Raw genomic sequence first — 22,520 nt, forward strand, 5'->3', positions numbered from 1 at the left:
ACAAATCAGACGCAATTTTCTCATGCAATCCTCGTGGTTATCCCATAAGACAGAAAACGGGAGAAGAGAAGGAAAAGCGAGCTCGCTTTTCTAGACGAGAGAAGCGCAGCGCAGTCTAATGTCAAAGCCCACTTTCCCTGCTTCCAGCCCCAGCTCTGGGTGTTTCGGTTTCCCTAGGTGATGCGGGCAGGTCCGTTACCACAGCAACGCCTGCATTTTTGTTTGTTGATTTCTGCCACGAAGGAAACTTCGCTCAGTGCTGCTGGGCCGCTGCTCTGCTCCGGCGGGCGTTAGGAATGGCGGCGGGCTCGCCCATGTCACGGAGCTCGGCTGCGCTTGGATATTTAAACCCGAGGTCGCGCGCCGCGAAAATCTTACCGGATGCTCCTAGGCGCCGCCCCCTGCCGCTGGGCTTCTGTGATTGGACGCGGCTGTGCTCTGCCGGCCAATGGCGAGGCGGTGCTTAGCACCCGGAAATGGGCTTCCCGGGCGAGCTAGGTCTGGTGGTCGGTGGCACTATGAGCTCCTTCGAGGGACAGATGGTGGAGTATCCAACCATCTCCATAGACCGCTTTGACAGGGAGAACCTGAGAGCCCGCGCCTACTTCCTGTCCCACTGCCACAAGGGTGAGTGAGTCCTGCGCGCCCGGTTCATAGGGCGCAGGGGCTGGAGACCCGAGGAGAGGGGGAAACCCGCGCTGGAGGAAGAGCGGCGGGGGGGGGGGGGGACGCTGGCTGCAGGAGGACAGCAAGGGACAGGAAAGCACACCTCGCGCCCGTTGGCTCTTAACCTCTCCAAGGCTTTATTTATTTCCAGATCTGGGTCACCATGCGTTACAGCCAGTTGCATACTGCCCTGGCCAGTGTGGTCACTTACTGCTGTCAAGTTCTTTTGGTAGCTCTTCTAGTGAGGGAGAGCCAGAGGCTGGCGAAGTTTAGCTAGTTCTATCCCTATTTTCCCCCTAAGTTCTCTTTACCATGTGTAAGAAAACAAGTTTCAGATCAACTTCTTTTACATCCCCAAACTTTAGTTAGCGATCAGGCGCGCGCACATACACCGCCCCCCCCCCCCCCACGTAGTTGATTCAAACAGCTGTCTGTAAACTTGACCAGTTCAAGCTACTGCTTATTTTGTAAACAGAATCTCATTATATAGCTCAGACTGGCCTTGAAGTGGCGATCCTCTTGCCTCTGCTTCCATAGTGCTGGGATTACAAGCATGTGCCACCACTTGGTGCTTCTCCCTCTTTTCAGACGTTCTGCCCACATTCAACATGCAAAGTTCATTTTAGTCTAGAATAGCAAGATGCATATTTGCCTTATAGATGGTAATAGGTCACCACAGTTCTATAATTTCACAGCCGCACATGTTTAAGGGATTAAGCTTAGTATCACCCTTAATGACACCGACTCTAGACCAAATGATCAAGGTTAGGATGGAGCTGATCCCCAGAGGTTGAAAGTCACTAATTTCATAACCATTGTCTTTTTTTTCCTTGGCAGTACTGGAGTTTGAACTCAGGGCCTCATGCTTGCTAGGCAGGAACTCTACCACTTGAGTCACTCCCCCAGCCCTTTTTTTGTTGGATATTTTTGAGATAGGATCATGAACTATTTACCTGGGCTGGCTTCGAACCACCATCCTCCTGATCTTTGCCTCCTGAGTAGCTATTATTACAGGTGTGATGAGCCACCAGTGTTCAGCTCCATTGTCTATTTTTAACTTCTGTTAATGCTGACTAATAAATCACTAACTTTAATAATAAAGATAGTTTTACAATTCATTGTACTAGCTAGCATAACCACATTGATCAGAGATTAAACTGAAGCACTCCAGCTGCTGCCTCTCCCTGTGTGGCCTCCACAGGTGGCTAGAGAAGGATGCTCCCAACTGTACTGTGTACTGAGAAGCAAAGCAGAGTGTGACAAACTCAAATGCACACAGGTATACAACTTGCCTATCAACTGTGAGGCCTTGAGTTCAATCCCCAATACTGCCCCAAAATAAAATAAAATGAAATAAAATAAAGCAGTTTGAGCTGTTTTGAGGGTCTGTTCTTCAGAATAACATTTTTTATTTGTTTCATTTTTTGTTGAGAAGCCCCTGCTGGATTAGGATGCCTCAATTTACTTAGTGTGTTGAACTAGAAATAAAATGTACCACTGGGCATGGTGGTTACTTGGGAAGTGATCTGGAGTGGTGTGGGGGGGGTGGAATTTGCAAGATCCTGTCTCAACCAGTGGCTTATGCAGTGACACACACCTCTCATTCCCAGTTATGCAGGGAAGCATAAGTAAGGAGGGTCATAGTCCAGGTTTGCCTGGGCATAAAGTGAGACCCTATCTCAAAAATAACCAAAACAAAAAAGGCTGGCAGAGTGGCTCAAGTGGCAGAGTGACTGCATAACAAGTGAAAGGTCCTAAATGCAACCCCTCTAGTACTACCCCTACCACAAAACAAAACAAAAAAAACCAACATGGAAAATTACTTAGGTAGCTTCTGGAACCTCAGGAGGTTTTAAGAATTCCAACTGGCAGTATTTATAGAAAAACCAAATTGAGATGTAAAAAGCAATTTAACTGGCTACAGCTTAGTCAGTCAACCATTGAGGTGGTTACAGTTTAGTCAGTTCCAGGGCCTCCTGCAAACAACCACAGGTCAGTTACTGTGATTAAACTGTATGTCGGTTTGGTTTGCTGTAGCTTAACACAAGAGCCTCGTCCAAATCAGTGACCTTCTATAAAATTTATTTAATATAGTTGTGGTTTAGGGGCTCGCCCTTCATGTTCCAGATTAGTGAGTTTGGGGAAGTAATTTTTTTTCTTGTGAGGTTTGGGGATCAAACCTAGGGCCTCACACATGGTAGACAAACACTCCACCACTGGGCTACATCCTCAGCCCAGGAGAAGTAATGCTAAAGGAATTTTTGAGATCATCATTATATGTTTGTACATTAGGCAAGAACCCGACTCTCGCTGCTGTGGAGCGGTTTCTATAATTTCCTGTTCCCTAATCTTGTGGGTCTGTTGCTCAATCAGGATGTAATTCAGGCTGGGCATCGCTGCCTTATGCCTATAATTCTAGCTACTTGGGAGGCAGAGATCAGGAGAATCAAGATTTGAGGCCAGCCCTGACAAATAGTTTGAGAGGCTCTCTTTCAAAAATACCCAACACAAAGAAGGCTGGTGGAGTGGTTCAGGTGGTGGAGTGCCTACCTAGCAAGTGCAAAGCCCCGAGTTCAAACCTGGTACTACCAAAAAAAAAAAAATGGGTGTAAACTCAACAAGGGCAAAAACTTAACTTCTGCTTTTGGAGGTTTGCCATGTGGCTGATGGTTTTTAACCTTTTTGGGAACAGACTTCTTTGACTATGCTGTAGACTATTTCCCTTAAATCTATATGCTGAATCCTTAACCCCAATGGGGCTGTATTTGGAGATAGGGCTTTTAGGAGCTAATTAAGGCTAATAAAGTCATTAGGGTAGGGTCCTACTCTGATAGGGTTAGTGACCTTATAAGAAGAGGAAGAGATAGTGAGAAGGCAGCTCCAGGAAAAGAGGCCTCACCAGAATCCAAAGTGGCCCATACCTTGGTCTTGGGCCTCTCAGCTTCCTGAGGTGTGAGAGATAAAAAACCACCTAGTTTGCATTTTGTTGTAGCAGCCTGAACTGACTAATGTAGGTTGTCTGCCAACCTAGGGACTATTTTGCTAGAAAAAAAAGATATGAACATGTTAACATCCCAGCTTAACATAATTTGGAGTGGCCATGGAGCTGCCTAATGCCCATTTATGGACCAGCTGGAACCCTTTGTGTGCCTGTCCCCACAGAAGGCTTTACTGAGCATCAGTAAGGCTTGGAGGATGAGAAGGTACCCGTGGCTTCAGATTCTGGCTCAGGATTGGGGATGACCCTCTGAAGGGGCAACTTCAGATGATTCATTCTAGTCAGAGAAAAGAGAGTTCACTCTGGAGAGCAGGCTCTGGCCAAGGATGCTGGCTTATATCTGCTACTTGGTGGCAGAGATTGGGGGATCATGGTTTGAGGCCAGCCTGGGCAAAAGCACACGAGACTCATTTCATGCATAAAAGCTGGGTGTGGTGATGTGCATCTGTCATCCTAGCTATAAGAAGAACACAGATTGGAGGATCATGGTACAGACTGGCCTGGGGGGGGGTCCTATTAAAAAAAAAGTAACTAAAGTAAAAAGGGGAATGGGTCAAGTGGTAGAGCACCTGCCATGCAAGTACAAGGCCCTCAGTTCAAGCCCCAGTACTGCAAAAAATAAAAATAAAAAAAGACTGGTGCAGCCAAGTAAACTCATCCGAGTTTTCTTCCCACCAGTTGGGAAGGGGTCTTGGGGTGCGGGGGGGGCGATGATGCAGCAGATACGGGGTGCTGCCTGCTGAGTTACTTTGGGAGTTATGCAGCACCGTCCTGATTCGGCCACCTTTTTGCTGTGGTACAAGTTCTTTGGAAACCCCAAGTGAGAGAGACCTGTCCTGGAGGTGTTGGGGGGAGGTCGTTGTCCCCTCAGTGACTGCTTTATTTTCACTGGGCTTAAAGATGCCTGTGGTGATAGTGGTAATGAAATGTAGAAGTGGTTTGATTTAGTTGAACAATTTAGAAGTGTTTGGACATTGTTGTCTAAGCCTTTGCAAGCTGAAGGTTCAGATGTATTAGCATGCACTCTGTTTAAGGTACTGTTTGATTTAATTGTGAGCTTTCTCGTACGTCATCGCTCTGCGTCTGGTAATTGGAGGGCTGCAGAACAAGTTGATGTGGCTGGTGATGTCCCTCCTTTAATGTGGAGGTCACAGTAGGCTGAGAATATGATGAAATGCTCCATTTTCTGGCCTCAGCCTGAATGATTTCCTGGCGGATTCCATGGAAAAGTGCTTGAGTTTCTAGATGGGCTGACTGAAGTGGTAGGAACTGAATGTGTCTCAAGCATAAGGGCCAAGGATGCTTGGGTCCAGAGAAGAGAGTGAAGGGAAGGGCTAGAAGCGGTTGTCCACCTTCTGTGGCCTCTTGGAACAATTCAGAATCTGCCCAGCATCCTGGGCTCACTCTCCTTTTAAATTGCCTCTTTTTGTGTGAATCGAACGCAGAATCTGAAGTATGCTAAGCAAACACTGTGTCACTGAGCTACCCTCCCAGAACTTTTAATATTTTACTTTGAGATAGGGTCTCACTGTGTAGCTGAGGCTGACCTCAAACTTGTAATCTTCCTGCCTTAGCCTCCTCAGTAGCTGGGATTACAGGTATGAACCATGATACTGGGCTTAAGTTGCTTTTTTATTTTTAGTGACAATTGGCATGTTTAATAGCAGTGTATCAATATGTATTTTAAGACTGGATTCATAGATAAAGCATTAGTGAAATGTATCTGAAAATTACTGATTCGTTTAGGAAGCAGTCCATTGTCTCTTATATAGTTCAAAGGTCAAATGGTCCCTAGAATTTTTAATGCTTAACATTCATTTCAAATGTGATTATGTAATTTCTACAGCATGGTTCAAGGCAGGGCAACTTTTAGTGGTTCCTGTCCTGTTCTCAGAAGGATTCTTCATTTGTTGGAGAAAGAGCTGCTGGCCCATAGGGATCTGTTCTCCTGTAAAAGTGAACCACATATATTTTAACAGAGAATGTAAGAAGAGAGCTCAGTTTGCTTGGCTAAGCAATCTTCCAAAAAAGAATGTGTTTCTGATTCTTGATTCTTTTTTTTTTAGATCACATGAAAGGATTACGGGCTCCTACCTTGAAAAGAAGGTTGGAATGCAGGTAATTATTTGTGTGTGTGTGTGAGTGTGTGTGTGTTTAAGTAAACATTTTAATTGAGAGGTAACATTTAGACAGAAAAGCACATGCATTATGAATGTTTACAATGTGAACACTTCTGTGTGACTTGCACCCAGTTCAAGAAATTGAATGGTACCCATCTTCCAGGCCCTTTGCCTGCTCTCAGTCATTCCTCTCAAAGGTAAGCTGGGTCTGACTTTTGTCACCATGGGTTAGCTTTAGCTGTTTTTGAACTTTGTATAAATAAAATCATATCAAATAGACTCATTTGTTTTATTTCACTAATATTTGTATTTGAATGATTCATCTATGCTTCTGACTATAGCAGTAACTCATTTGATTTCATTGTATCTTTTTTTAAAGCTGAACTACTGGGCTTTTTTTTTCCTATAGCCATTGCCTTGATCTAAATTCCAAATTATGAAAATGTATTTCCATAAATATATATTTATGATATTTATGGAAAGGATCATTTTGACTTTTGAACCAATGATAATATTTATGGGATACTTACTATATTCAAGAATGAATTTCTTGGTTCAATAAATTTTTTAGTGTTTCTGATGGATCAGGCATGTTACTGGATTTTTTTTTTATTGTCATGCTGGGTGGGGGTACATTGTGGTATTTACAAAAGTTGTTTCAATATTTCAAATATATCATGCTTGAATTCACCCCCTCCACCATGTTACTGGATGTTGAGAATGCATTGGTGAGTGACACAGATGAAAATCCCTGCCTGATGGTTTGAGGATAGCTGGACTTCTTAATGGAAACCCAGGGTTAAAAAGCATATGTCCCAAATTTCTGCTCACTAGAAAAATAAATACAGGGGCCTGATGTGTGGCTCATGGTAGATCACTTGCTTAGCATGCATGAAGTAAAAAGCAGAAGTTTCTGTTCTCAGTACCTTTTTCCTGTTTTCCAGAAGTAGTTTAACATACAGTGGTATCTTTAAGATGTGCCTGATCAAGTACTAACACTATTTTTTAAATTTTTTTATATTTTTGAGGTGGTGTGGATTGAACCTAGGCCCTCACACTTGCTAGGCGAGTGCTTTACTACAGAGATACATCCTCAGCCCTCCAACATGTATTTTTGACATACACAGTGAAGGACTTCTGGGGGTGGTCAGAGGACACAGCCCTTTCCTCTTCCTGTGCTTTGGATAGGATTGAGATAGTAAGGCATCATTACTGTATTGGTCAGTCTTTCATAGCTGTGATAAAATAACTGAGAAAAGCAACTTAAAAGAAAAAGAATTATTTTGCCTCACGGTTTCAGAGGTTTCAGTTCATAGTCTGCTGGCTGTATTGTATCCAGGCCTGTGATGAGGCAGAGCATCAGGGCAAAAAGGCCATGGGAGAGGAAAGCTGCCCACCTCATGGCAGCCAGCAAGCAACAGAAGGACCAGGGACTAGGTTTACCCTTCATGGATACCCCCCTCCACTCACCTACTTCCTCCAACTCAGCCCCACCTCCAAGTTTCCAACACCTCCCAATAATACCACCAAATTATGAATCCATGGGTGAATTAACCCATCATTTAGGTCCTAGTCCTCCTGATCCAGTCACTCCCCAAAGCCCCACCTCTGAATGTCACATTGGGGATCCAAGCCTCAACACATGAGCTTTTGAGGGACTTTTCAGATCCAGACCATAACAGGTTCACTAACACTTTCTGAGCCAGCAATTTCTGAGTTACTAGAGAAAACCGATGTTTGATGAAAATGTATTTCTGAGTCACCTTGATGACTTATTTTGGTTTATACTGATTTTTTTTTGTCTTTTCCTTTCAGCTTGAAAGTTTTCCTGTACTGTTCTCCTGTCACTAAAGAGTTGTTGTTAACAAACCCGAAATACAAATTTTGGGAAAAACGAATTGTAAGTTTTGTTTTTTGAATAATGCTAATTCTTTGTATAAGTGGGAAATATTTTTAGAGGTAGATTAAAAAAAAGCACTAGACTTATTCATACCCCAGTTCCTTACACACTGTAGTTATTCAAGTTAATTAGAATATTGACAATTTAATCTTTTCTAATTTAATAGTTTGGGAGAGGCCAGCATTTGATTGTTGTGAATTTTTCTTGTTCCTCAAGAGTTTTATTTAGAGCTTTTGCTTTGCTTATTAGATTAGAGATTACATGAACTTTCTTGCTAAGATGTATTCTAATATTTTAAAGTATCAAATGTTCTATCATGGTTGCTAAGTCTGTATTTAGCTCATGACTTAATCAGAAAAAATAAGCATAATCTATGGGTTATAATAAAAAAGGGGTAATACACAGAATTATAAAAATAGAATGGAGTTGGCAATGCTGAGGCAGGAGGATCATGAGTTTGGGGTCAGCCTGGGCTACATAGTGACTCTGTCTCAGAAATAAATGAGAAAATAAAGAATTAAAAATAAATAGAATGGATAACTCTCAATCTGGCATGATAAAATCTCTCCCAGGTAAGGTAGTAAAGGAGAGGACACAAACAAAACATAGAAATGCAAAAATAGCAGAAAAAGTTCCATTATAACAGCTGTTTTTATGAATATGAATAGAATAGACTTAAATCAGTTCTTGACCAAGAGCTAAGTTCTCAGTTTAGGTTTTAAAAAAATAAGAAAAGTCCACTAGCATTAATCTATAATATTTATCCTATGAGAGGATAAATAAAGTTTGAAATGAGAAAATGAAAAAGGAAGAAAAAAAAAGAAAAGAAACGGAACAGGAAAGACTTATTAAACAAAAGCCAAAAATGCCACAGTGGCAATTTTTATATCATACAAAGTAGAACTGATGGCCAAAACAAAACACCGTAAGATGAAAGGAGGGTGTTATTTGCTGTTGCAAGGAACATGAAGATAGGACCTCCGGGAGGGTGCAGAATCAGGACTCAGTATGTGGGAGGCCTTAAGTAATCCTGACAGTTGGTAGAGAAATACTGGAGATTCTGTTTCATGTGACTGACAATGGCTTTCAAGTCCTAGCCCCTTTTTCCCCTCTGCCCCACATTTGGGCCAACTGATCAGCATGAAAAGCCTGCCTCTGTCTCCGCACCAACCTCAAGTTCAAACCAGGCAAGCCCAGGCCCACCCCTTTACCTTACCACAACAAAAACTTGCTCTCAGAGATTGGGGTGCAGCTTAGTGGTAGAGTTCATTGCCTAGCACAAGTGAGGCCCTTGCATTACCCAAAAACTAAATGAATCAAAACAAAAACAACCACCTGTTCTCAGTAGGGTAGCTGTTGTCTACAACAATCTATGATATATTTAAAAATAACTAGAAGAGCCCAAAAATTACAAGCACGTAGGAATGAAGAATGTTTGAGAGGCCGGAAATGCTAATAACCCTGATTGATCATGACACATTAAATACATGAATCAAATTATTGTGCTGTACCCTGTAGACAGGTACAAACATGTGTCAAGAAAAAGAAAACAATACACCTGCTCTCTCTTAAGTCATGCCAGCCCCTTCTGTCCCAGCTTAGGTGGTGTGCTGCTCTCCCCAGATGGTTCTGTGATGTGAGCACATTTTCTCATACACTCTCGGTGTGTGCCATTATCAATCTCAACATTGCACCTGCTAGCTAGGCAGGAGGTCCATGTCCCTCTGCAGAGCAGCCACAGCAGCAAGGCTACTTCCTTTATCTCTGGGATTAGGCCTGCAGTTGCTACAGGTCAGCCTGGCCAGAAGTGAGGAAGGAAGAAAAGAGGGGAAGAGCAGAGACAAACTGGAATTCACGAGGACAGACTACAGCTTGGAAGGGCTAACAGAACCCAGGACTGTCTCTCACTTCCTCCAGCCTTGATAATGCTGGTCAATGCCTTTGGCCCGTGTGACTCACGCACACATCTAGCCCAGGCAGACACCCAGCAGAGGCTGGCGTTACTGTTGTTCTGCTCTGTGGCCATGAGTTGAGTCAGAAGATAGCAGTGAGCATGAGCTGTTACAACTTGTGATACCCTTCAGAGCATTAAAAGAAGATTCACTTTGCCTCCCAGATGTTTCTTGGGGCCAACCCTAACATGGAAATGACTTCTAGGAAATATAATTCCAGTGTAGGTAAGTTGATTAGTACAAGGATACCACAAAATCTAAGGGAGAAATAGCAAACCAACAGTTGCTGCTAGAGAACTTAATATGGCCCTCTCAGAAACTTAGATGAAGGAGTAGAAATAAATAAGTGATGATACGGATATGTTGAATGACATAATAAATGCAAACTAATTAAAGAACAAAAGAACAACAATAAAACGTGGCTTTTAGACCAACAGAGAAAACAGTATTTGGGGGAGATCCACAGAACATTTACAAAATTTGGCCATGTGTTGTCTTGAAAAAACTCTTAAGGAATCCTGGTGCTCTGTATTCTCTGACTAAAATGCAGTGATTTGGAGGAATCAGAAATGGAAGGACAGCTAGTATCACCCAATACACAAAAAAACTAAATGCATATAGTAAGTAACCCTTAGGTTAAAGAAGATATTGTAGAGAAAACATACAATACTTAGAAGTGATGGATAGTGGAGCTATGGCATGCCAACATGTATGGATCATGACTCAATTCATACTTGAAGGGAGCCAGTCACCGGGGGCTCACACCTGTAATCTCAGCTACTCGGGAGGCTAAGATTGACTGGCGGTGTGGCTCAAGCATTAGAGCACCTATTTTGCAAGTTCAAAGCCCTAAGTTCAAATCCTAGTCCCACCAGAGAGAGAGAGAGAGAGAGAGAGAGAGAGAGAGAGAGAGAGAAACAACCACAAGAGGAGAAACTGATTGCAGTGAACAGATTTCTTGGAAAACAAAGCCTAAAATAAATAAGTCTTCAACTCAGTAAGATAGAAAAGAAGCAACAAAGCAAATCTAAGGAAATATAAAAGAAGGAAGTAATAAAGATAAAAGCAGAAGTTTACAATGTGGAGAACAGCAACTATAACAGAAAATAAAGAGGAGAATTAACAAAACTAAAAGCTGAACCTAAAAAGAAATAGAAGGATGTAAAAATATAGAATGATAAAAAAGGAAAATAATCACAACAGCAATATCATTTCCCTGAAAATTAATGTGCTAGCATATTTGATAATTTAGACAAAGTAGATAAATATCTGGAAAAATAGAAAAATATCAAGTTGAGGCAAGAAAAGTGAGAACCTGGAAGAAGTCAGTAGCCATCAAGGAAATTTATTTATTTGTTTATTTGTGGTACTGGGGCTTGAACTCAGGGCCTTCACTTTGAGCCACTCCACCTGTCCTATTTTTGTAAAGGGTTTTTTGAGATAGGGTCTCTCGGAACTACTTTCCCATGCTGTCTTTGAACTGCGATCCCCCTGATTTCTGCCTCCTGAGTAACTAGGATTATAGGCATGAGCCACCAGTGCCTGGCACCATCAAGGAAATTTAAACAAAGAGCAAAGATTTCCAAAATAAAAGGCTCCAAGCCCTGATGGTTTTATAGGTGCATTTTACCAAATGTTCAAAGCCATATATTAGCTGAATTGTTGTGGGAAATGAAGATAGGCTACTCGTTCTTGCTAGCAAAATAATGATAGTACATGGGAAAAAAGAGCCGTGAGAAAAAATCCTAAGACAGAAGCTTAAAAAAAATCTAACAGTATTAAATAGTGCATCATGAATATGGTATTTTATTCCAGAAATGCAAATTTTAACATCTGTACCATAGTCACTGTGTGTTTTATTACACTGGTGGACTAGAAAGATGAAAACTGTCATTTGTTCATCCATCAGCTACTTATGGAGTGCCTCTTGTGTGCTAGTCACTGTTGTCCTGAAGTGGACAACAGCCCGTAGAGCTCTGTGCAGTAGTTAGAATCAGTGAGCGAGGTATACACATCACAGCCTGATCCAGGCTGGGTCTAATACCCAAACACATAGAACACACGACTGCATGGTTTTACTGACCCCAATTCAAAGGGAGAGGGAAATGGTAGGGAGGGTGACATGAAGGAGGAAAGGTGAATTCCTAAAAATAGAATTGCTATGTCAAAGGATTTATATGTTTATAAGACACTTAACACACATTGGCAAATCCACCTTAATAAAGGTACTCTTGTACCTTTAGTAGTGAAATCAGAAATTGTTATGCAGACTCTATAAGTTCTCCACTTAGTCCCTTTTCAGTGTTTCGAGAAGGCAAATGCATATAAAATAAATCTGAAGAGATCGCAAGTGTGGTTAACCTAGCGCTGGACAAGTACTTCCCGTCAGAATCATAGCTGAGCTGGGCAGATACTATGTTTCTTCAGCTTTCACGCTCACAGTTAATATCGTTGCCAAAAAAAAAAACTCGTATTGAAGGAGCAGAGCGACTCTGATGATGAGGATGAGGTGAATGATCAGAGCTTCGTGCATCATGTGAGCGGTGGACTATATGGACTGATTAATCGATCCTTTATGATCTTGCACATGTAAGGCCCCTGCCACAGCAGAGACCTGAGCCAGAGAAGGTATGATCCATCTAGCAGATGGGCATGAGCGCGGTGACCTCGGTGGGATCATGGAGTGCTGTGACTTGCCTGAGCTGCATGCGGGTGACTGGATGCCCTTGGAGGACAGGGCATGTCCACACTGCCGCTGCAGCTTCTGCTTTCAACAGATTCCAGAGGCCAGCGATCTGTCACGTCCTGTCACAACCAATGTGGCCACTCATGCAGCAAATCCAGAACCATGGTTTCCCAGCCGAAGAGGAGGAGCAGAACATGAGCACTCTGCCCATATCTTGCGCTAGGGAAAGTGAGATGGAGAGTTGCCCAGCAGCCTGTGTTCTTCTAGTATCAGTGTGTAGACACCATTCTTGTAGCTGTTAACTGCTAGTGTAGCTTGAGTTAAGGGAGAGGTGGGGGAACCATTTAACTTAATTACTGCTGGTTTTGAAATGTCTCTATAAGAGTATGGTTAGCACAGATGCAGTGATAATGGGAAGCTAGGAGTGGGGGTCACACTTATCTGTGTTCCCAGGGAAACTATTTGAAAATTTTTGCACGTGGCTTGTCATCCACTTTCCAGCATGTTAGAAAGAGCGCCTCTCAGCTGCTGAGCAGCATTCGTAGCTTGTACAATGGCGGAATGGGCCAAAAGCTTAGTGTGACCTGTTTTAAAAATATTTTGAAATTTTTTTAAAAGGCATGGGAAACTGATATAAGCACAATCTTTTATTTTATCTTAATAGATATCAATTGAAATTGAAACTCCTACCCAGATATCTTTAGTTGATGAAGCATCAGGAGAGGTAACCAAATATTAACTACTTTGGGTTTTCTTTTGAGTGCTCAATGATTTTCTCTTTGATTTGGAATGGTCATTTAACCATGAATAAAAATTTATGAATTGAGTTTTTTTAGAAAAAAAACCAACCAAAACATTTGTGATTATTTTAGTCCATTGTGGGTCGCTATCACAAAAAATACTGCAGAGTGGATGTCTCTTGTATTTCTAGTTCCCAGACAGCTGTCTTTTCCCTGTGTCTTCACATGGTGAGAGGGGTAAAAGCATTCCCCTTTAGTGGACACGGATCCCAGTCATGGGGGCCCTCCTTCAAGAACTGATCACTTCCTCAAAGCCTCCTAATAAAATCACCTTCGAGGCTAGGATTTCAACTCCTGAATTTTGAAATGTACACAAATATTCAGTCAGTAACGGCGATATACTTATCTCCTACATTGAAATATTGGGACGTGGCTTATTTTTTTTTGTCAAAATTGCTCCTTTTTTCTTTTTTTACATTACATGCTCGTGATGGGAACCCCAGTTGTTAATAAACTAAGTGATATCATTATCACATTTATTAAGTTTATTATAATGTTTGGGTATATAAGATAGTGATTAGTATTTTTGAAGCAAATTCATGTATGCTCTAATTTTTCTTGAGTCATTTTCTTTTTTTTTGTTTGTTTTTGGTTTTTGAACTCAGGCTTCAGGCTTACAAAGCAGGTGCTCTACCACTTGAGCCACACCTCCCGTCCAGAATCATTTTCTTAATTCAAAAATAATTACTGTGCCAATGGATAAACTTTTATTTTTCATCCTTATATTTAGAGGTAGTACTTTGTGAATGTGTTGTTTTAATAATAAATAGGACTATGGGCCTGCCTTGTTTTTTTTAAACAAAACAAAATTCTTATAAAACCTAGGGCTACGAGGGATTTTCTTGTTATCCTAAATCTAATTACATTTGTCCTGTTGAATAGTTCTAACATGTTGCTTTTTTGGGTTTTTTTTGGCGGTAGGAGGTTTGAACTCGGGGCCTTGCACTCGCTAGGCGGGTGTTTGAGCCACACCTCAGGTGGGGCCTCACATTTATACGTGGCCCGCCTGGACTGTGATCGTCCTACCTGCAGCCTCCCGAGTGGCTGGACTCACAGGCAAGCCCCAGCACACCTGGCCCAGCATGGCTGTCGTGTGTGGAGCTCCAGGGTGTCTTGCGCACGAGAGTGGGATAAGAACAGAGATGACGGAAGATCAGACAGCTGAAGGAGTCCTCTCATCCCATTTTTATCCTGAAGGGAAACCATAAGAATAAGTGTGGCCCTCCTTTTCGTGGCGGGGACTGGTGTGTGGTCCCACTTCCCCCCTCGGTGCCATGTCTTGGGTGCTGGCGGCTTCCTGTTCGCCGGTTCAATCCTCAAACGCCGAGACACGGGTGAAAAAAAATAAAAAGGAACAAGTGTGGTACGGGCTAACAAGAAAAAAAGGAAGGATGGCCTGGACCTTTCTAAATGCTAACTGGACTCGGCTTGATGCTTTATCAGAGAATATTGTAATTCACGCACGGTCCTGACGTGTGCGGGGGTGCGTGCGGAGGGCTTCCTCAAAGCTGGGTGGCAAAGTGAGGTGTCCTGGTGCGTCCTGTAAGCTGAAGCAGGATCATGGGTTTCATGGGTTTGAGGTCGGCCTGGGCTACAGAGTTCTCTCTCTTTCTCCTCCTCTCTCTCTCTCTCTCTCTCTCTCTCTCTCTCTCTCTCTCTCTCTCTCACTGCAAACAGCAGGCAGGCTCTTGGTGGGCAGAGTGACACAGTCCTGTTTCTCCTTGGTCTGCGTGTTTCTTGTGCAGCCCCAATCAGTGAGGGACCCCATTTGAAAGGGGCCTTCAGAATGAGTGGTGTCAGATTCATGCGCGGCGCTTAAGTGCGGAGTCCCTGTTATCGAGTGGGGAGCCAGTGTGTACAGAGCTGTGCCCCTGCTTTATGGGGACTGGAGAGTCAGCAGTGCCCAGCAGGCTCTGTCCCAGGGGACAATAGGATGTCCTGTGTGCTCAGATGGAACCAGGCTACATCCAGGCCTTTAAAAAAACAGCTTTATTGGAATATTCACCCACGCAGTTCACCCATTTAATGGCTTTTAGTATACTCATAGAGTTGTACAGCCCTCATCACAATCAATTTTACAATATTTTCATCACCCAAAAGAGAAAACCTGTACCCATTGCAGTCACTCCCCATTCCCCTCTTGTCCCTAGCTCCTGGTAACCACTATTCTACTGTCTGTCTCTATGACTTGCCTGCTCTGGGCGTTTGGTATCAGTGGAATCATAACAAACACGTGGCCATCTGTGTCTGGCATCTTTCCCTGAGCATGTGCTCAAGGGACATCCAGGTATGTGGATGCAGCTGTATATGTGGCACACGTCAGTACTTTATCCTTTTTTATGACCAAAGAATATTCCATGCTACGACAGACCACATTTTGTTTGTTCATTCCTCAGTTGGAGGAAATTTTGACTGTCTCCACTTTTTGGCTAGTATGAATAATTATGTTGTGGACATTCTGTGTACATATTTTTATGTGTGAAGCTTAAGCTTCAGTTCCCTTGAGTATATAACTAGTAGAAGTGGAATTGCTCAATCCTGTGGTACCTCTATGTTTAACTGTTGCGTGGACAAGGATTCCACTCATTTCCAGGATTTGTAGAGTGAGGAAGGGGGGAGAGGACAGGTATTTGCTATATTTGCCTAGATCCCATTGATAACTCTTGTTATTTTTTTTCTCTATTTGCTTTTTAGCAGGAAGAGATTGTTGTGACTCTCTTGCCAGCTGGTCACTGCCCAGGATCAGTTATGTAAGTGGGCTCCTTTATTTTGCTATTTTGTTATGTGCAAATGCATTATATTTATAGAAATAAAATTTTTAGGGCCTAAACAATGACATGTATAAGGAGATTTCACTATTTTCTGGCAGTGTCTTTAATTTTTGTTTTCAACTTGGGAGACTAAGGTGAAGTTTGAGATGTGGTTTTCTTATGGTGGTCCTCTCCAGTAGTTCTTTCTCTAGTGACTTCGAATTGTCTTTTCACATGAGAATTTCTCTCCAGATTTCAAGTGCTAACATATTACAGGGCACACCTATTACAAACGCAGTTGTATCTCCATTCTGTCATTTCTTTCTACTGTATTGAAGAAGTGGCAGTTAAATGCTGGTGTGGACTTAGAGCTATTGAAATTCCATTAACACTTGTACCATAGGGATGTTTGGCAGGAAGCCTTTGCTATAGATGTAGTATGCATTTGCTTTTGTTAGGACTTTGCTTGAGATTTGGAAGTCATTGACATCTATTTCCTTTTCAGGTTTTTATTTCAGGGCAATAATGGAACTGTCCTGTACACAGGAGACTTCAGGTTGGCAAAAGGAGAAGCTGCCAGAATGGAGCTTCTGCATTCTGGGGGCAGGTACAGTACCTGGTATAATTCTTGAATTGTGTAAGGTAAGACTGCATAGTTTAAAAAGTGTTATTGCTCTTTTCCCACCAAACACAAGCCTTTGTTTCTATCAAAATCAAGTTTTGGGCCTGTGATCCTAGTTTCTTAGCACTGGGGAGATAGGAGGATCGTGGTCCGAGGCTGGCCCAGGCAAAGTTAGCACGAGACCCTATCAGAAAAACAAACCAGAAAGACTAGGCTCAAGTGATAGAGTGCTTACCTAGCAAGCATGAGGTTCTGAGTTCATTTCCCAATAATGCAAAAAAAAAAAGACAAAACAAATTTGATTATAATAATTCTAATGAAGTGAATTTTCCTCCTTGAAATGGGGCAGTAGAACTTTCTATATATTGACTGAATGTTGTAGTTACATGAATTTGTAGAAATTCACTGGGTCATTCATGCAAAATCTTTATTTACTGTTTGGAAATTATTTCCTAATAAAGTTGATTAACAGAAGCAGGTCAAATGGAACAGAATGCCCTGTAAAATACCTGAGAACTTAAATCTTGTACACAATTTATGTCACATTATATTGCTAACACCAGTTTTGTTTTTTTTCAGAGTAAAAGACATCCAAAGTGTATATTTAGACACTACTTTCTGTGATCCAAGGTTTTATCAAATTCCAAGTCGCGTAAGTCTGCCTGCAGAACTGGGGTGACGACCTGGGCGTGGCCATGTGTGTAGTCAAGTGTGTAGGATGACAACACATCAGCTCGTAGTTGTCATCCCTGGCATGGACACCTTCAAATGTTGGGGAGGAAAAGGGTAAGTGAGGTTGTTCAAGTGTTAAATGTTCTTTAAAAATCCCGTCTAGGGAGAGTGTTTAAGTGGAATTTTAGAGCTGGTTCGAAGCTGGATCACTAGGAGTCCGTACCACGTTGTGTGGCTCAACTGTAAGGCAGCTTATGGCTACGAATATCTGTTCACCAACCTTAGTGAAGAACTGGGAGTCCAGGTAATGTGGCCGTCACTCTTTCCCTTTCATCCTCTCAACTTCCTTTTTCCCTTTCCTCCCCACCTGCAAATACTGAAAACAGTGCCAGGTGGGAGCAGCTTGTCCACACCTGGCTGCAGCAGAGGTAGGTGGCCCCTCAGAAGTCATATCCCATCTTTGTTAACTCATGTCCTCATAGGAGCAAAATCATAGAAGCCCAAAAGGCGTAGAAGTCTTCAATGAAATGCCCCACAGAGGAAGTATTCTTTTTTCAAATTGTGGGTCATGAAATAAACCCAGTGATCTGCATTGAAAGTATATTTGAGTTAGGAGATCTCTGAGTGTGTAGCTTGCAGTCAAGATAACGGTCTCTCTATGAAAGTTTACGTAGGACTCAGACACAAACATGTACTTGTGTGTGCTGGGTTGCTGTGGAAATCATTTTTCCTGCTATGGGTCATGGTCAACAAGACATGAAGAGTGTTGTCTTGGAGTCTTGGGTCCTGAGCCAAGCCAGTGGATGCATGTTGGGTTTGCAGGTGGTCTCAAGTGTTCTTCCAGATGGCTCCATCCCACTTGCTCCACGCCAAACTCCTAGACTCAGAGCGGCAAAGCATCGAGTGTGTGTGGGTGGCTGTCCAACAAGAACCCCCCCCTCCCCACTACCTATAGGGCTCATTGAACGGTGTGTTTTGAGCCTTTGTCCCCAAGAGAAGATAGATTTGTAATGATTGTGAACAAGATGAAGTACTGAGAGCGGATGGACGTTTATATTCTACTTAATTTTGTACATTTTCATGTAGGTCTCCCAGCTAACAAACTTAGGCCCCAAACTAACAGTTCTATGTCATGTATTTTAGTAAGTTAAAATGTTCTAGTTTTTTGGAATTTAAAATTTCAAAAGTTCGTCCCTTCTCCCTCCCTTCCTACCTTTATTTCCTGAGTCCTCTGTTTGAGTATTAGTGGCTGGTGGTCAGTTCTCCATTCAAGGAAGGATTTGTTTGTATTCTGAGAATGTCCTTTGTATGTCTTTGATGTGACAATGACCTTTTAAATTAAAATCAAAGTGATGACAGTGTTCAAAAATGCTCACGAGTACTTTTGTATACTATCTGCTGGGTGTTTTTTCCCTCCCATGCCTTATAGTGTAAAGCCTTGAGGTACCACCTATTTGTCACTACCAAATTTGTGTTATAATTTTAGTTGTGTGTGACATGGAAAAGACTGAAAGCTACTGTTATAAAGCCTGTGGAGGAGGAAACTGTAGGCTGAGAAGGGGCTCAGGGAGAGGCCTGTGGTGGGGACCCAAGTTTCCTCTGAGGCAGTTTTGTTGGGAATTTAAAAAGGGAGAACAGGTTTTTTCTTTTCTTTTCTTACACTTTCCCCTTCCCTTCCCTTTCTCTTCCTTCCTTTTTCCCTCCCCTCCCTTTCTTTTTTTTTTCTTTTTCTTGAGACAGGGTTTTGCTATGTAACCTAGGCTGACTTGGAACTTGAAATCCTTCTGCCTCAGTCTCCCAGGTGCTGGGATTATGGGACTGTACCACCATGGCCAGCTCATCTTTGCTTCTTATTGGTCACTAATAAATAGGTAGTGAGTGGAAGGGGCCATAAGATAAACAGTCATGCTTATATTCTTTTTATACCTGCCTGGGTATCAGCACAGCAGTTTGACATTATTCTGATGTGTTTGTTATTCAGACAGCAAAGTGAGACTGCTTCTTTTTTTGCCATTTTATAATCTTTATATCAGTTTAGGTGCTGGTAACATACTTTGGAGTACCCAGAAGCTTTAAGTAAACCTGACACAGTGGTTTGAACACTTTAAAATGTTATTGGCCTTAAAATTCTAACAGTGGCCAAGGTTTAAATGTTTGTTCTTCTGCATCTTCCCTCTCTGTGCCCCATTAAGCAGTGTATGGTATGGGGACCTGGGCCTGGGTGCTCATCCCACTGTCTTCCCCCATCAGTTGCCCCTCTGTGGCTCACTGTGTGTGTGCTTATCTTCAGAAGGGGATGATTCTTCATTGTCCTTGCCTGTTTTGCTCACCGTTACATACTTAGGATTTAAAATCAAGCTTGTTGTGTACTAGGTGCACAAGAAATCTGAATTGAATTAAAGGATCGTATTTGCACAATCAAGTGGAACCCACGAGCTGAATCCTCTGCCTATTGACATCCTAGCAGAATATGAATGGGCACTGAAATAGTCAAAAGCTAGGTCGCGAGAAAGAAGAGGTTCGCCCACTATTTAGCTGTTGGCGTATGATCATCCTTGCATGGTTTATTCTTAGAGTGTGTTTTGAAGAGGTTGCTTTGTGTGTGTTTTCATGTGTAGGTTCACGTGGGCAAGCTAGACATGTTTAGAAACATGCCCGACATTCTCCATCATCTCACCACAGATCGTAGCACCCAGATCCACGCGTGTCGGCACCCAAAGGTACCTGCGTAGCTGACTATTCTTCCAAACAGCTCATGGGATCCATCAAAAGCAGAACTTTAGGTCAGGAAGGAATCTTGGACATTACATTTTGAGGCTCATCACGAACCTAAATTGTTAGCTCAAGGTCATGCAGCGATAGGTGACTGTATTTCACTAACATGCACTTCACAACTAGTAATAGACATAGATCCTTACAGTTTTTAAAGAAATTTATTCATATACACATGAGAAGGAAAGTTTATTTGTAATGTAATTGGTCATATGTGATAGCCTACAATATATGCAAATACATTCATGTTCCACTGCTATTTATTTTTGAGACACATGACACATACATGTTTATAAACTTTTGTCTTCTCCTCATTTGAGATAAATATCTAGATATAAGTTCCCCTTATATGAAATATCTTGAGTAGACAGATTCGTAGAGAGAGGAAGTAGAATGGTGATTGCCAGGACTGAGGGGCAGGGGAAAATGGGGACAGAGTTTCTTTATAGGAAGAGAGAGAGGTTTTGGTGATGCATAGTGGTGTTGGTTGCACAACAAAGCGAATGTAGTTAATGACACTGAACTGTGAACACTTTGTAATGGTTAAAATGGTAAATTTTATGTTATGTATATTCTAAAAAAAAAAAAAAAGATTAGTTACCTTCAAAATGCAATGATATGAGGGAAACATAATTTTCCTCTAAATTTTTAAGTATCTTAGCACTCAAAGGCTGGCTGGGTAATTTTTTTTAGCAGACACTTCATTTATACATTGAGATAGGACTATTGACCTCATCAGCTAAAATCTTAAGTACAGCTGCTTGGCCCTTATCATAAAGCACAAGTTTAAACAACAACAACAAAAAGAATTCATACGGACAACATGGGATGTTCTACTTGAGGTCACAGGGTGCAAGACGCTGGTAAATTACTTTTGATGAAAGGTAAGCTATGTATTATAACTTGCATGCATGAATTTAATCATTACATATAAACAATTATATACACATGCACATGTAAACATACATACATACGTACACACACTGGATCCTTGGGTGGATTACAAAGTAGATTTAAAAATGTGAACTGTTTTTTTCTGTGTGGACTTGTGTTTTTTTTGCCCCATGCCCTATAAATCTTTTTTTTTTTTTTTTTTTTGGTGACACCTTTTTGCCTGGGCTGGCCTGGAACTGTGATCTTCTGATCTTCGTCTCCCATGTAGCTTGGGATGACTGTTGTGCACCACTGTGCCCAGCCATTGGTTGAGATTGCGGGGGGGGGGGGGGCAGCGGTCTCATGAACTTTTTGTCCAGGCTGGCCTTGAGCTGTCATCTCCCCACCCCCATCTCAGCCTCCTAAGTAGCTAGGATGACAAGCGTGAGCTTAAACATTTTTAAACAGTAAAGTTATAAGACTAGTAGAACAATACTGTGTTCTCTTCTGGATTCACCACTTTAACATAATGCCACATTTGTGCTAGTTCTCTCTAACCATACCCTCTGTACCTAAACCTTTTGAGAGTAAGTGGCAGACTTTATGGCAGTTCACCCTTTACCACTCAGCATAGATTCCTTAAGAACATTTTCTTACATAAGCACAGTAAGAGTCCCTACTCAGGAAAACAATCCTGTTAGCTAATATACACTCCATATTCAGATGTTCCCAACTGTCCTAATAGTATCCTTTGTAGCTTATGAGGAATAGAGACATCTAGGGTCATGCATTGCATTCAGGCAGGCCCAAAGACCCCCTTAATGTAGATCATGTCTCTAGCCTTTTTTTTAATCTTCTTTTTTTTTTTGAACTCAGGGAGTCATGCTTGCTAAGCAGGCGCTCTTACCACTTGAGCCACTCCACCAGCCCTTATGCAGCCTTTGCTTCTTTCCTCATATCAATAGCTTTGAAGATTGGTCCAGGCCAATTGTTATGCAGAATGTTTCTCAATTTTGAATTATCTGATTGTTTCCTCATGTCTGTTTTTTTCATGTTTGTTAACTTATTTATGTTTGTATTTTTATTTTTCACAGAATTAGTGTTTGAACTCCAGGCCTCATGCTTGCTAGGCAAGCAAGCACTCTACCACTTGAGCCACTCCTGCCAGCCCAGTTTTGTGTTGGTTATTTTCAAGATAGGATTTTGCAAACTATTTGCCTGTGCTGGCTTTGAACCACAATCCTCCTGATGTCTGCCTGATGAGCAGCTAGGATTACAAGCGCGAGCCACTGACACCCAACTTACTTATATTTGTTTTTTGAGAACCTGCTTAGAAACAAATTGTTGAAAATATATAACTTTATTTTAATCCTTTTTTAGGCAGAGGAGTATTTTCAGTGGAATAAATTACCCTGTGGAATGATTTCCAAAAATAAAATTCCACTGCACACGATCAGCATTAAGCCATCCACCATGTGGTTTGGAGAAAGAACCAGAAAAACAAATGTAATTGTCAGGTAAGAAAGCAATGCTGTAGGTGTTCTGAGAAATACTGTGAGATAGAATGTTTGATTTAATGTCGTTTAGATACAGGCTAACCTAAGCCCCAGAAGAGGATATAATTGTAGGAAGTAGTTTCTTCGGTTAAACCTATTACGTTAGCCAGTAAGTACATGCAGAGTCTGTCCCAGAGGGGAGATAAGGTGGTT

At 42.0% G+C, this 22,520-nt stretch overlaps 1 protein-coding gene and 2 pseudogenes across 5 annotated transcripts in view; all 3 read left to right on the forward strand.

The window, feature by feature from the left end:
* The first annotated feature begins 459 nt into the window (after positions 1-459).
* Dclre1c (DNA cross-link repair 1C) overlaps positions 460-22,520 on the forward strand; it is a 31,349-nt gene continuing 9,288 nt past the window's right edge. Inside the window, exons 1-11 of one of the 5 annotated variants that reach the window (XR_012442157.1) lie at positions 460-627; positions 5,731-5,782; positions 7,600-7,684; positions 12,987-13,046; positions 15,817-15,872; positions 16,378-16,479; positions 17,074-17,146; positions 17,330-17,470; positions 19,785-19,886; positions 20,632-20,822; positions 22,192-22,312. Coding sequence is in view for 4 of the 5 variants with exons in the window: in XM_020171571.2 (XP_020027160.2) it covers positions 477-627; positions 5,731-5,782; positions 7,600-7,684; positions 12,987-13,046; positions 15,817-15,872; positions 16,378-16,479; positions 17,074-17,146; positions 17,330-17,470; positions 19,785-19,886; positions 22,192-22,328 (959 nt within the window). In the remaining variant the exon portion in view is untranslated. Of the gene's footprint in view, positions 628-5,730; positions 5,783-7,599; positions 7,685-12,986; positions 13,047-15,816; positions 15,873-16,377; positions 16,480-17,073; positions 17,147-17,329; positions 17,471-19,784; positions 19,887-20,631; positions 22,329-22,520 lie in introns of those variants that run through there. The other 4 variants (XM_020171571.2, XM_074056611.1, XM_074056610.1 and 1 more) reach the window with 4 other exon arrangements.
* Positions 9,825-12,980, forward strand: LOC109691457 (ornithine decarboxylase-like; annotated as a pseudogene).
* LOC141417680 (small nucleolar RNA SNORA57) lies at positions 14,344-14,456 on the forward strand (annotated as a pseudogene).

Source organism: Castor canadensis, chromosome 15, assembly GCF_047511655.1.
Source record: "Castor canadensis chromosome 15, mCasCan1.hap1v2, whole genome shotgun sequence".
Taxonomy (NCBI): Eukaryota; Metazoa; Chordata; class Mammalia; order Rodentia; family Castoridae; genus Castor; species Castor canadensis.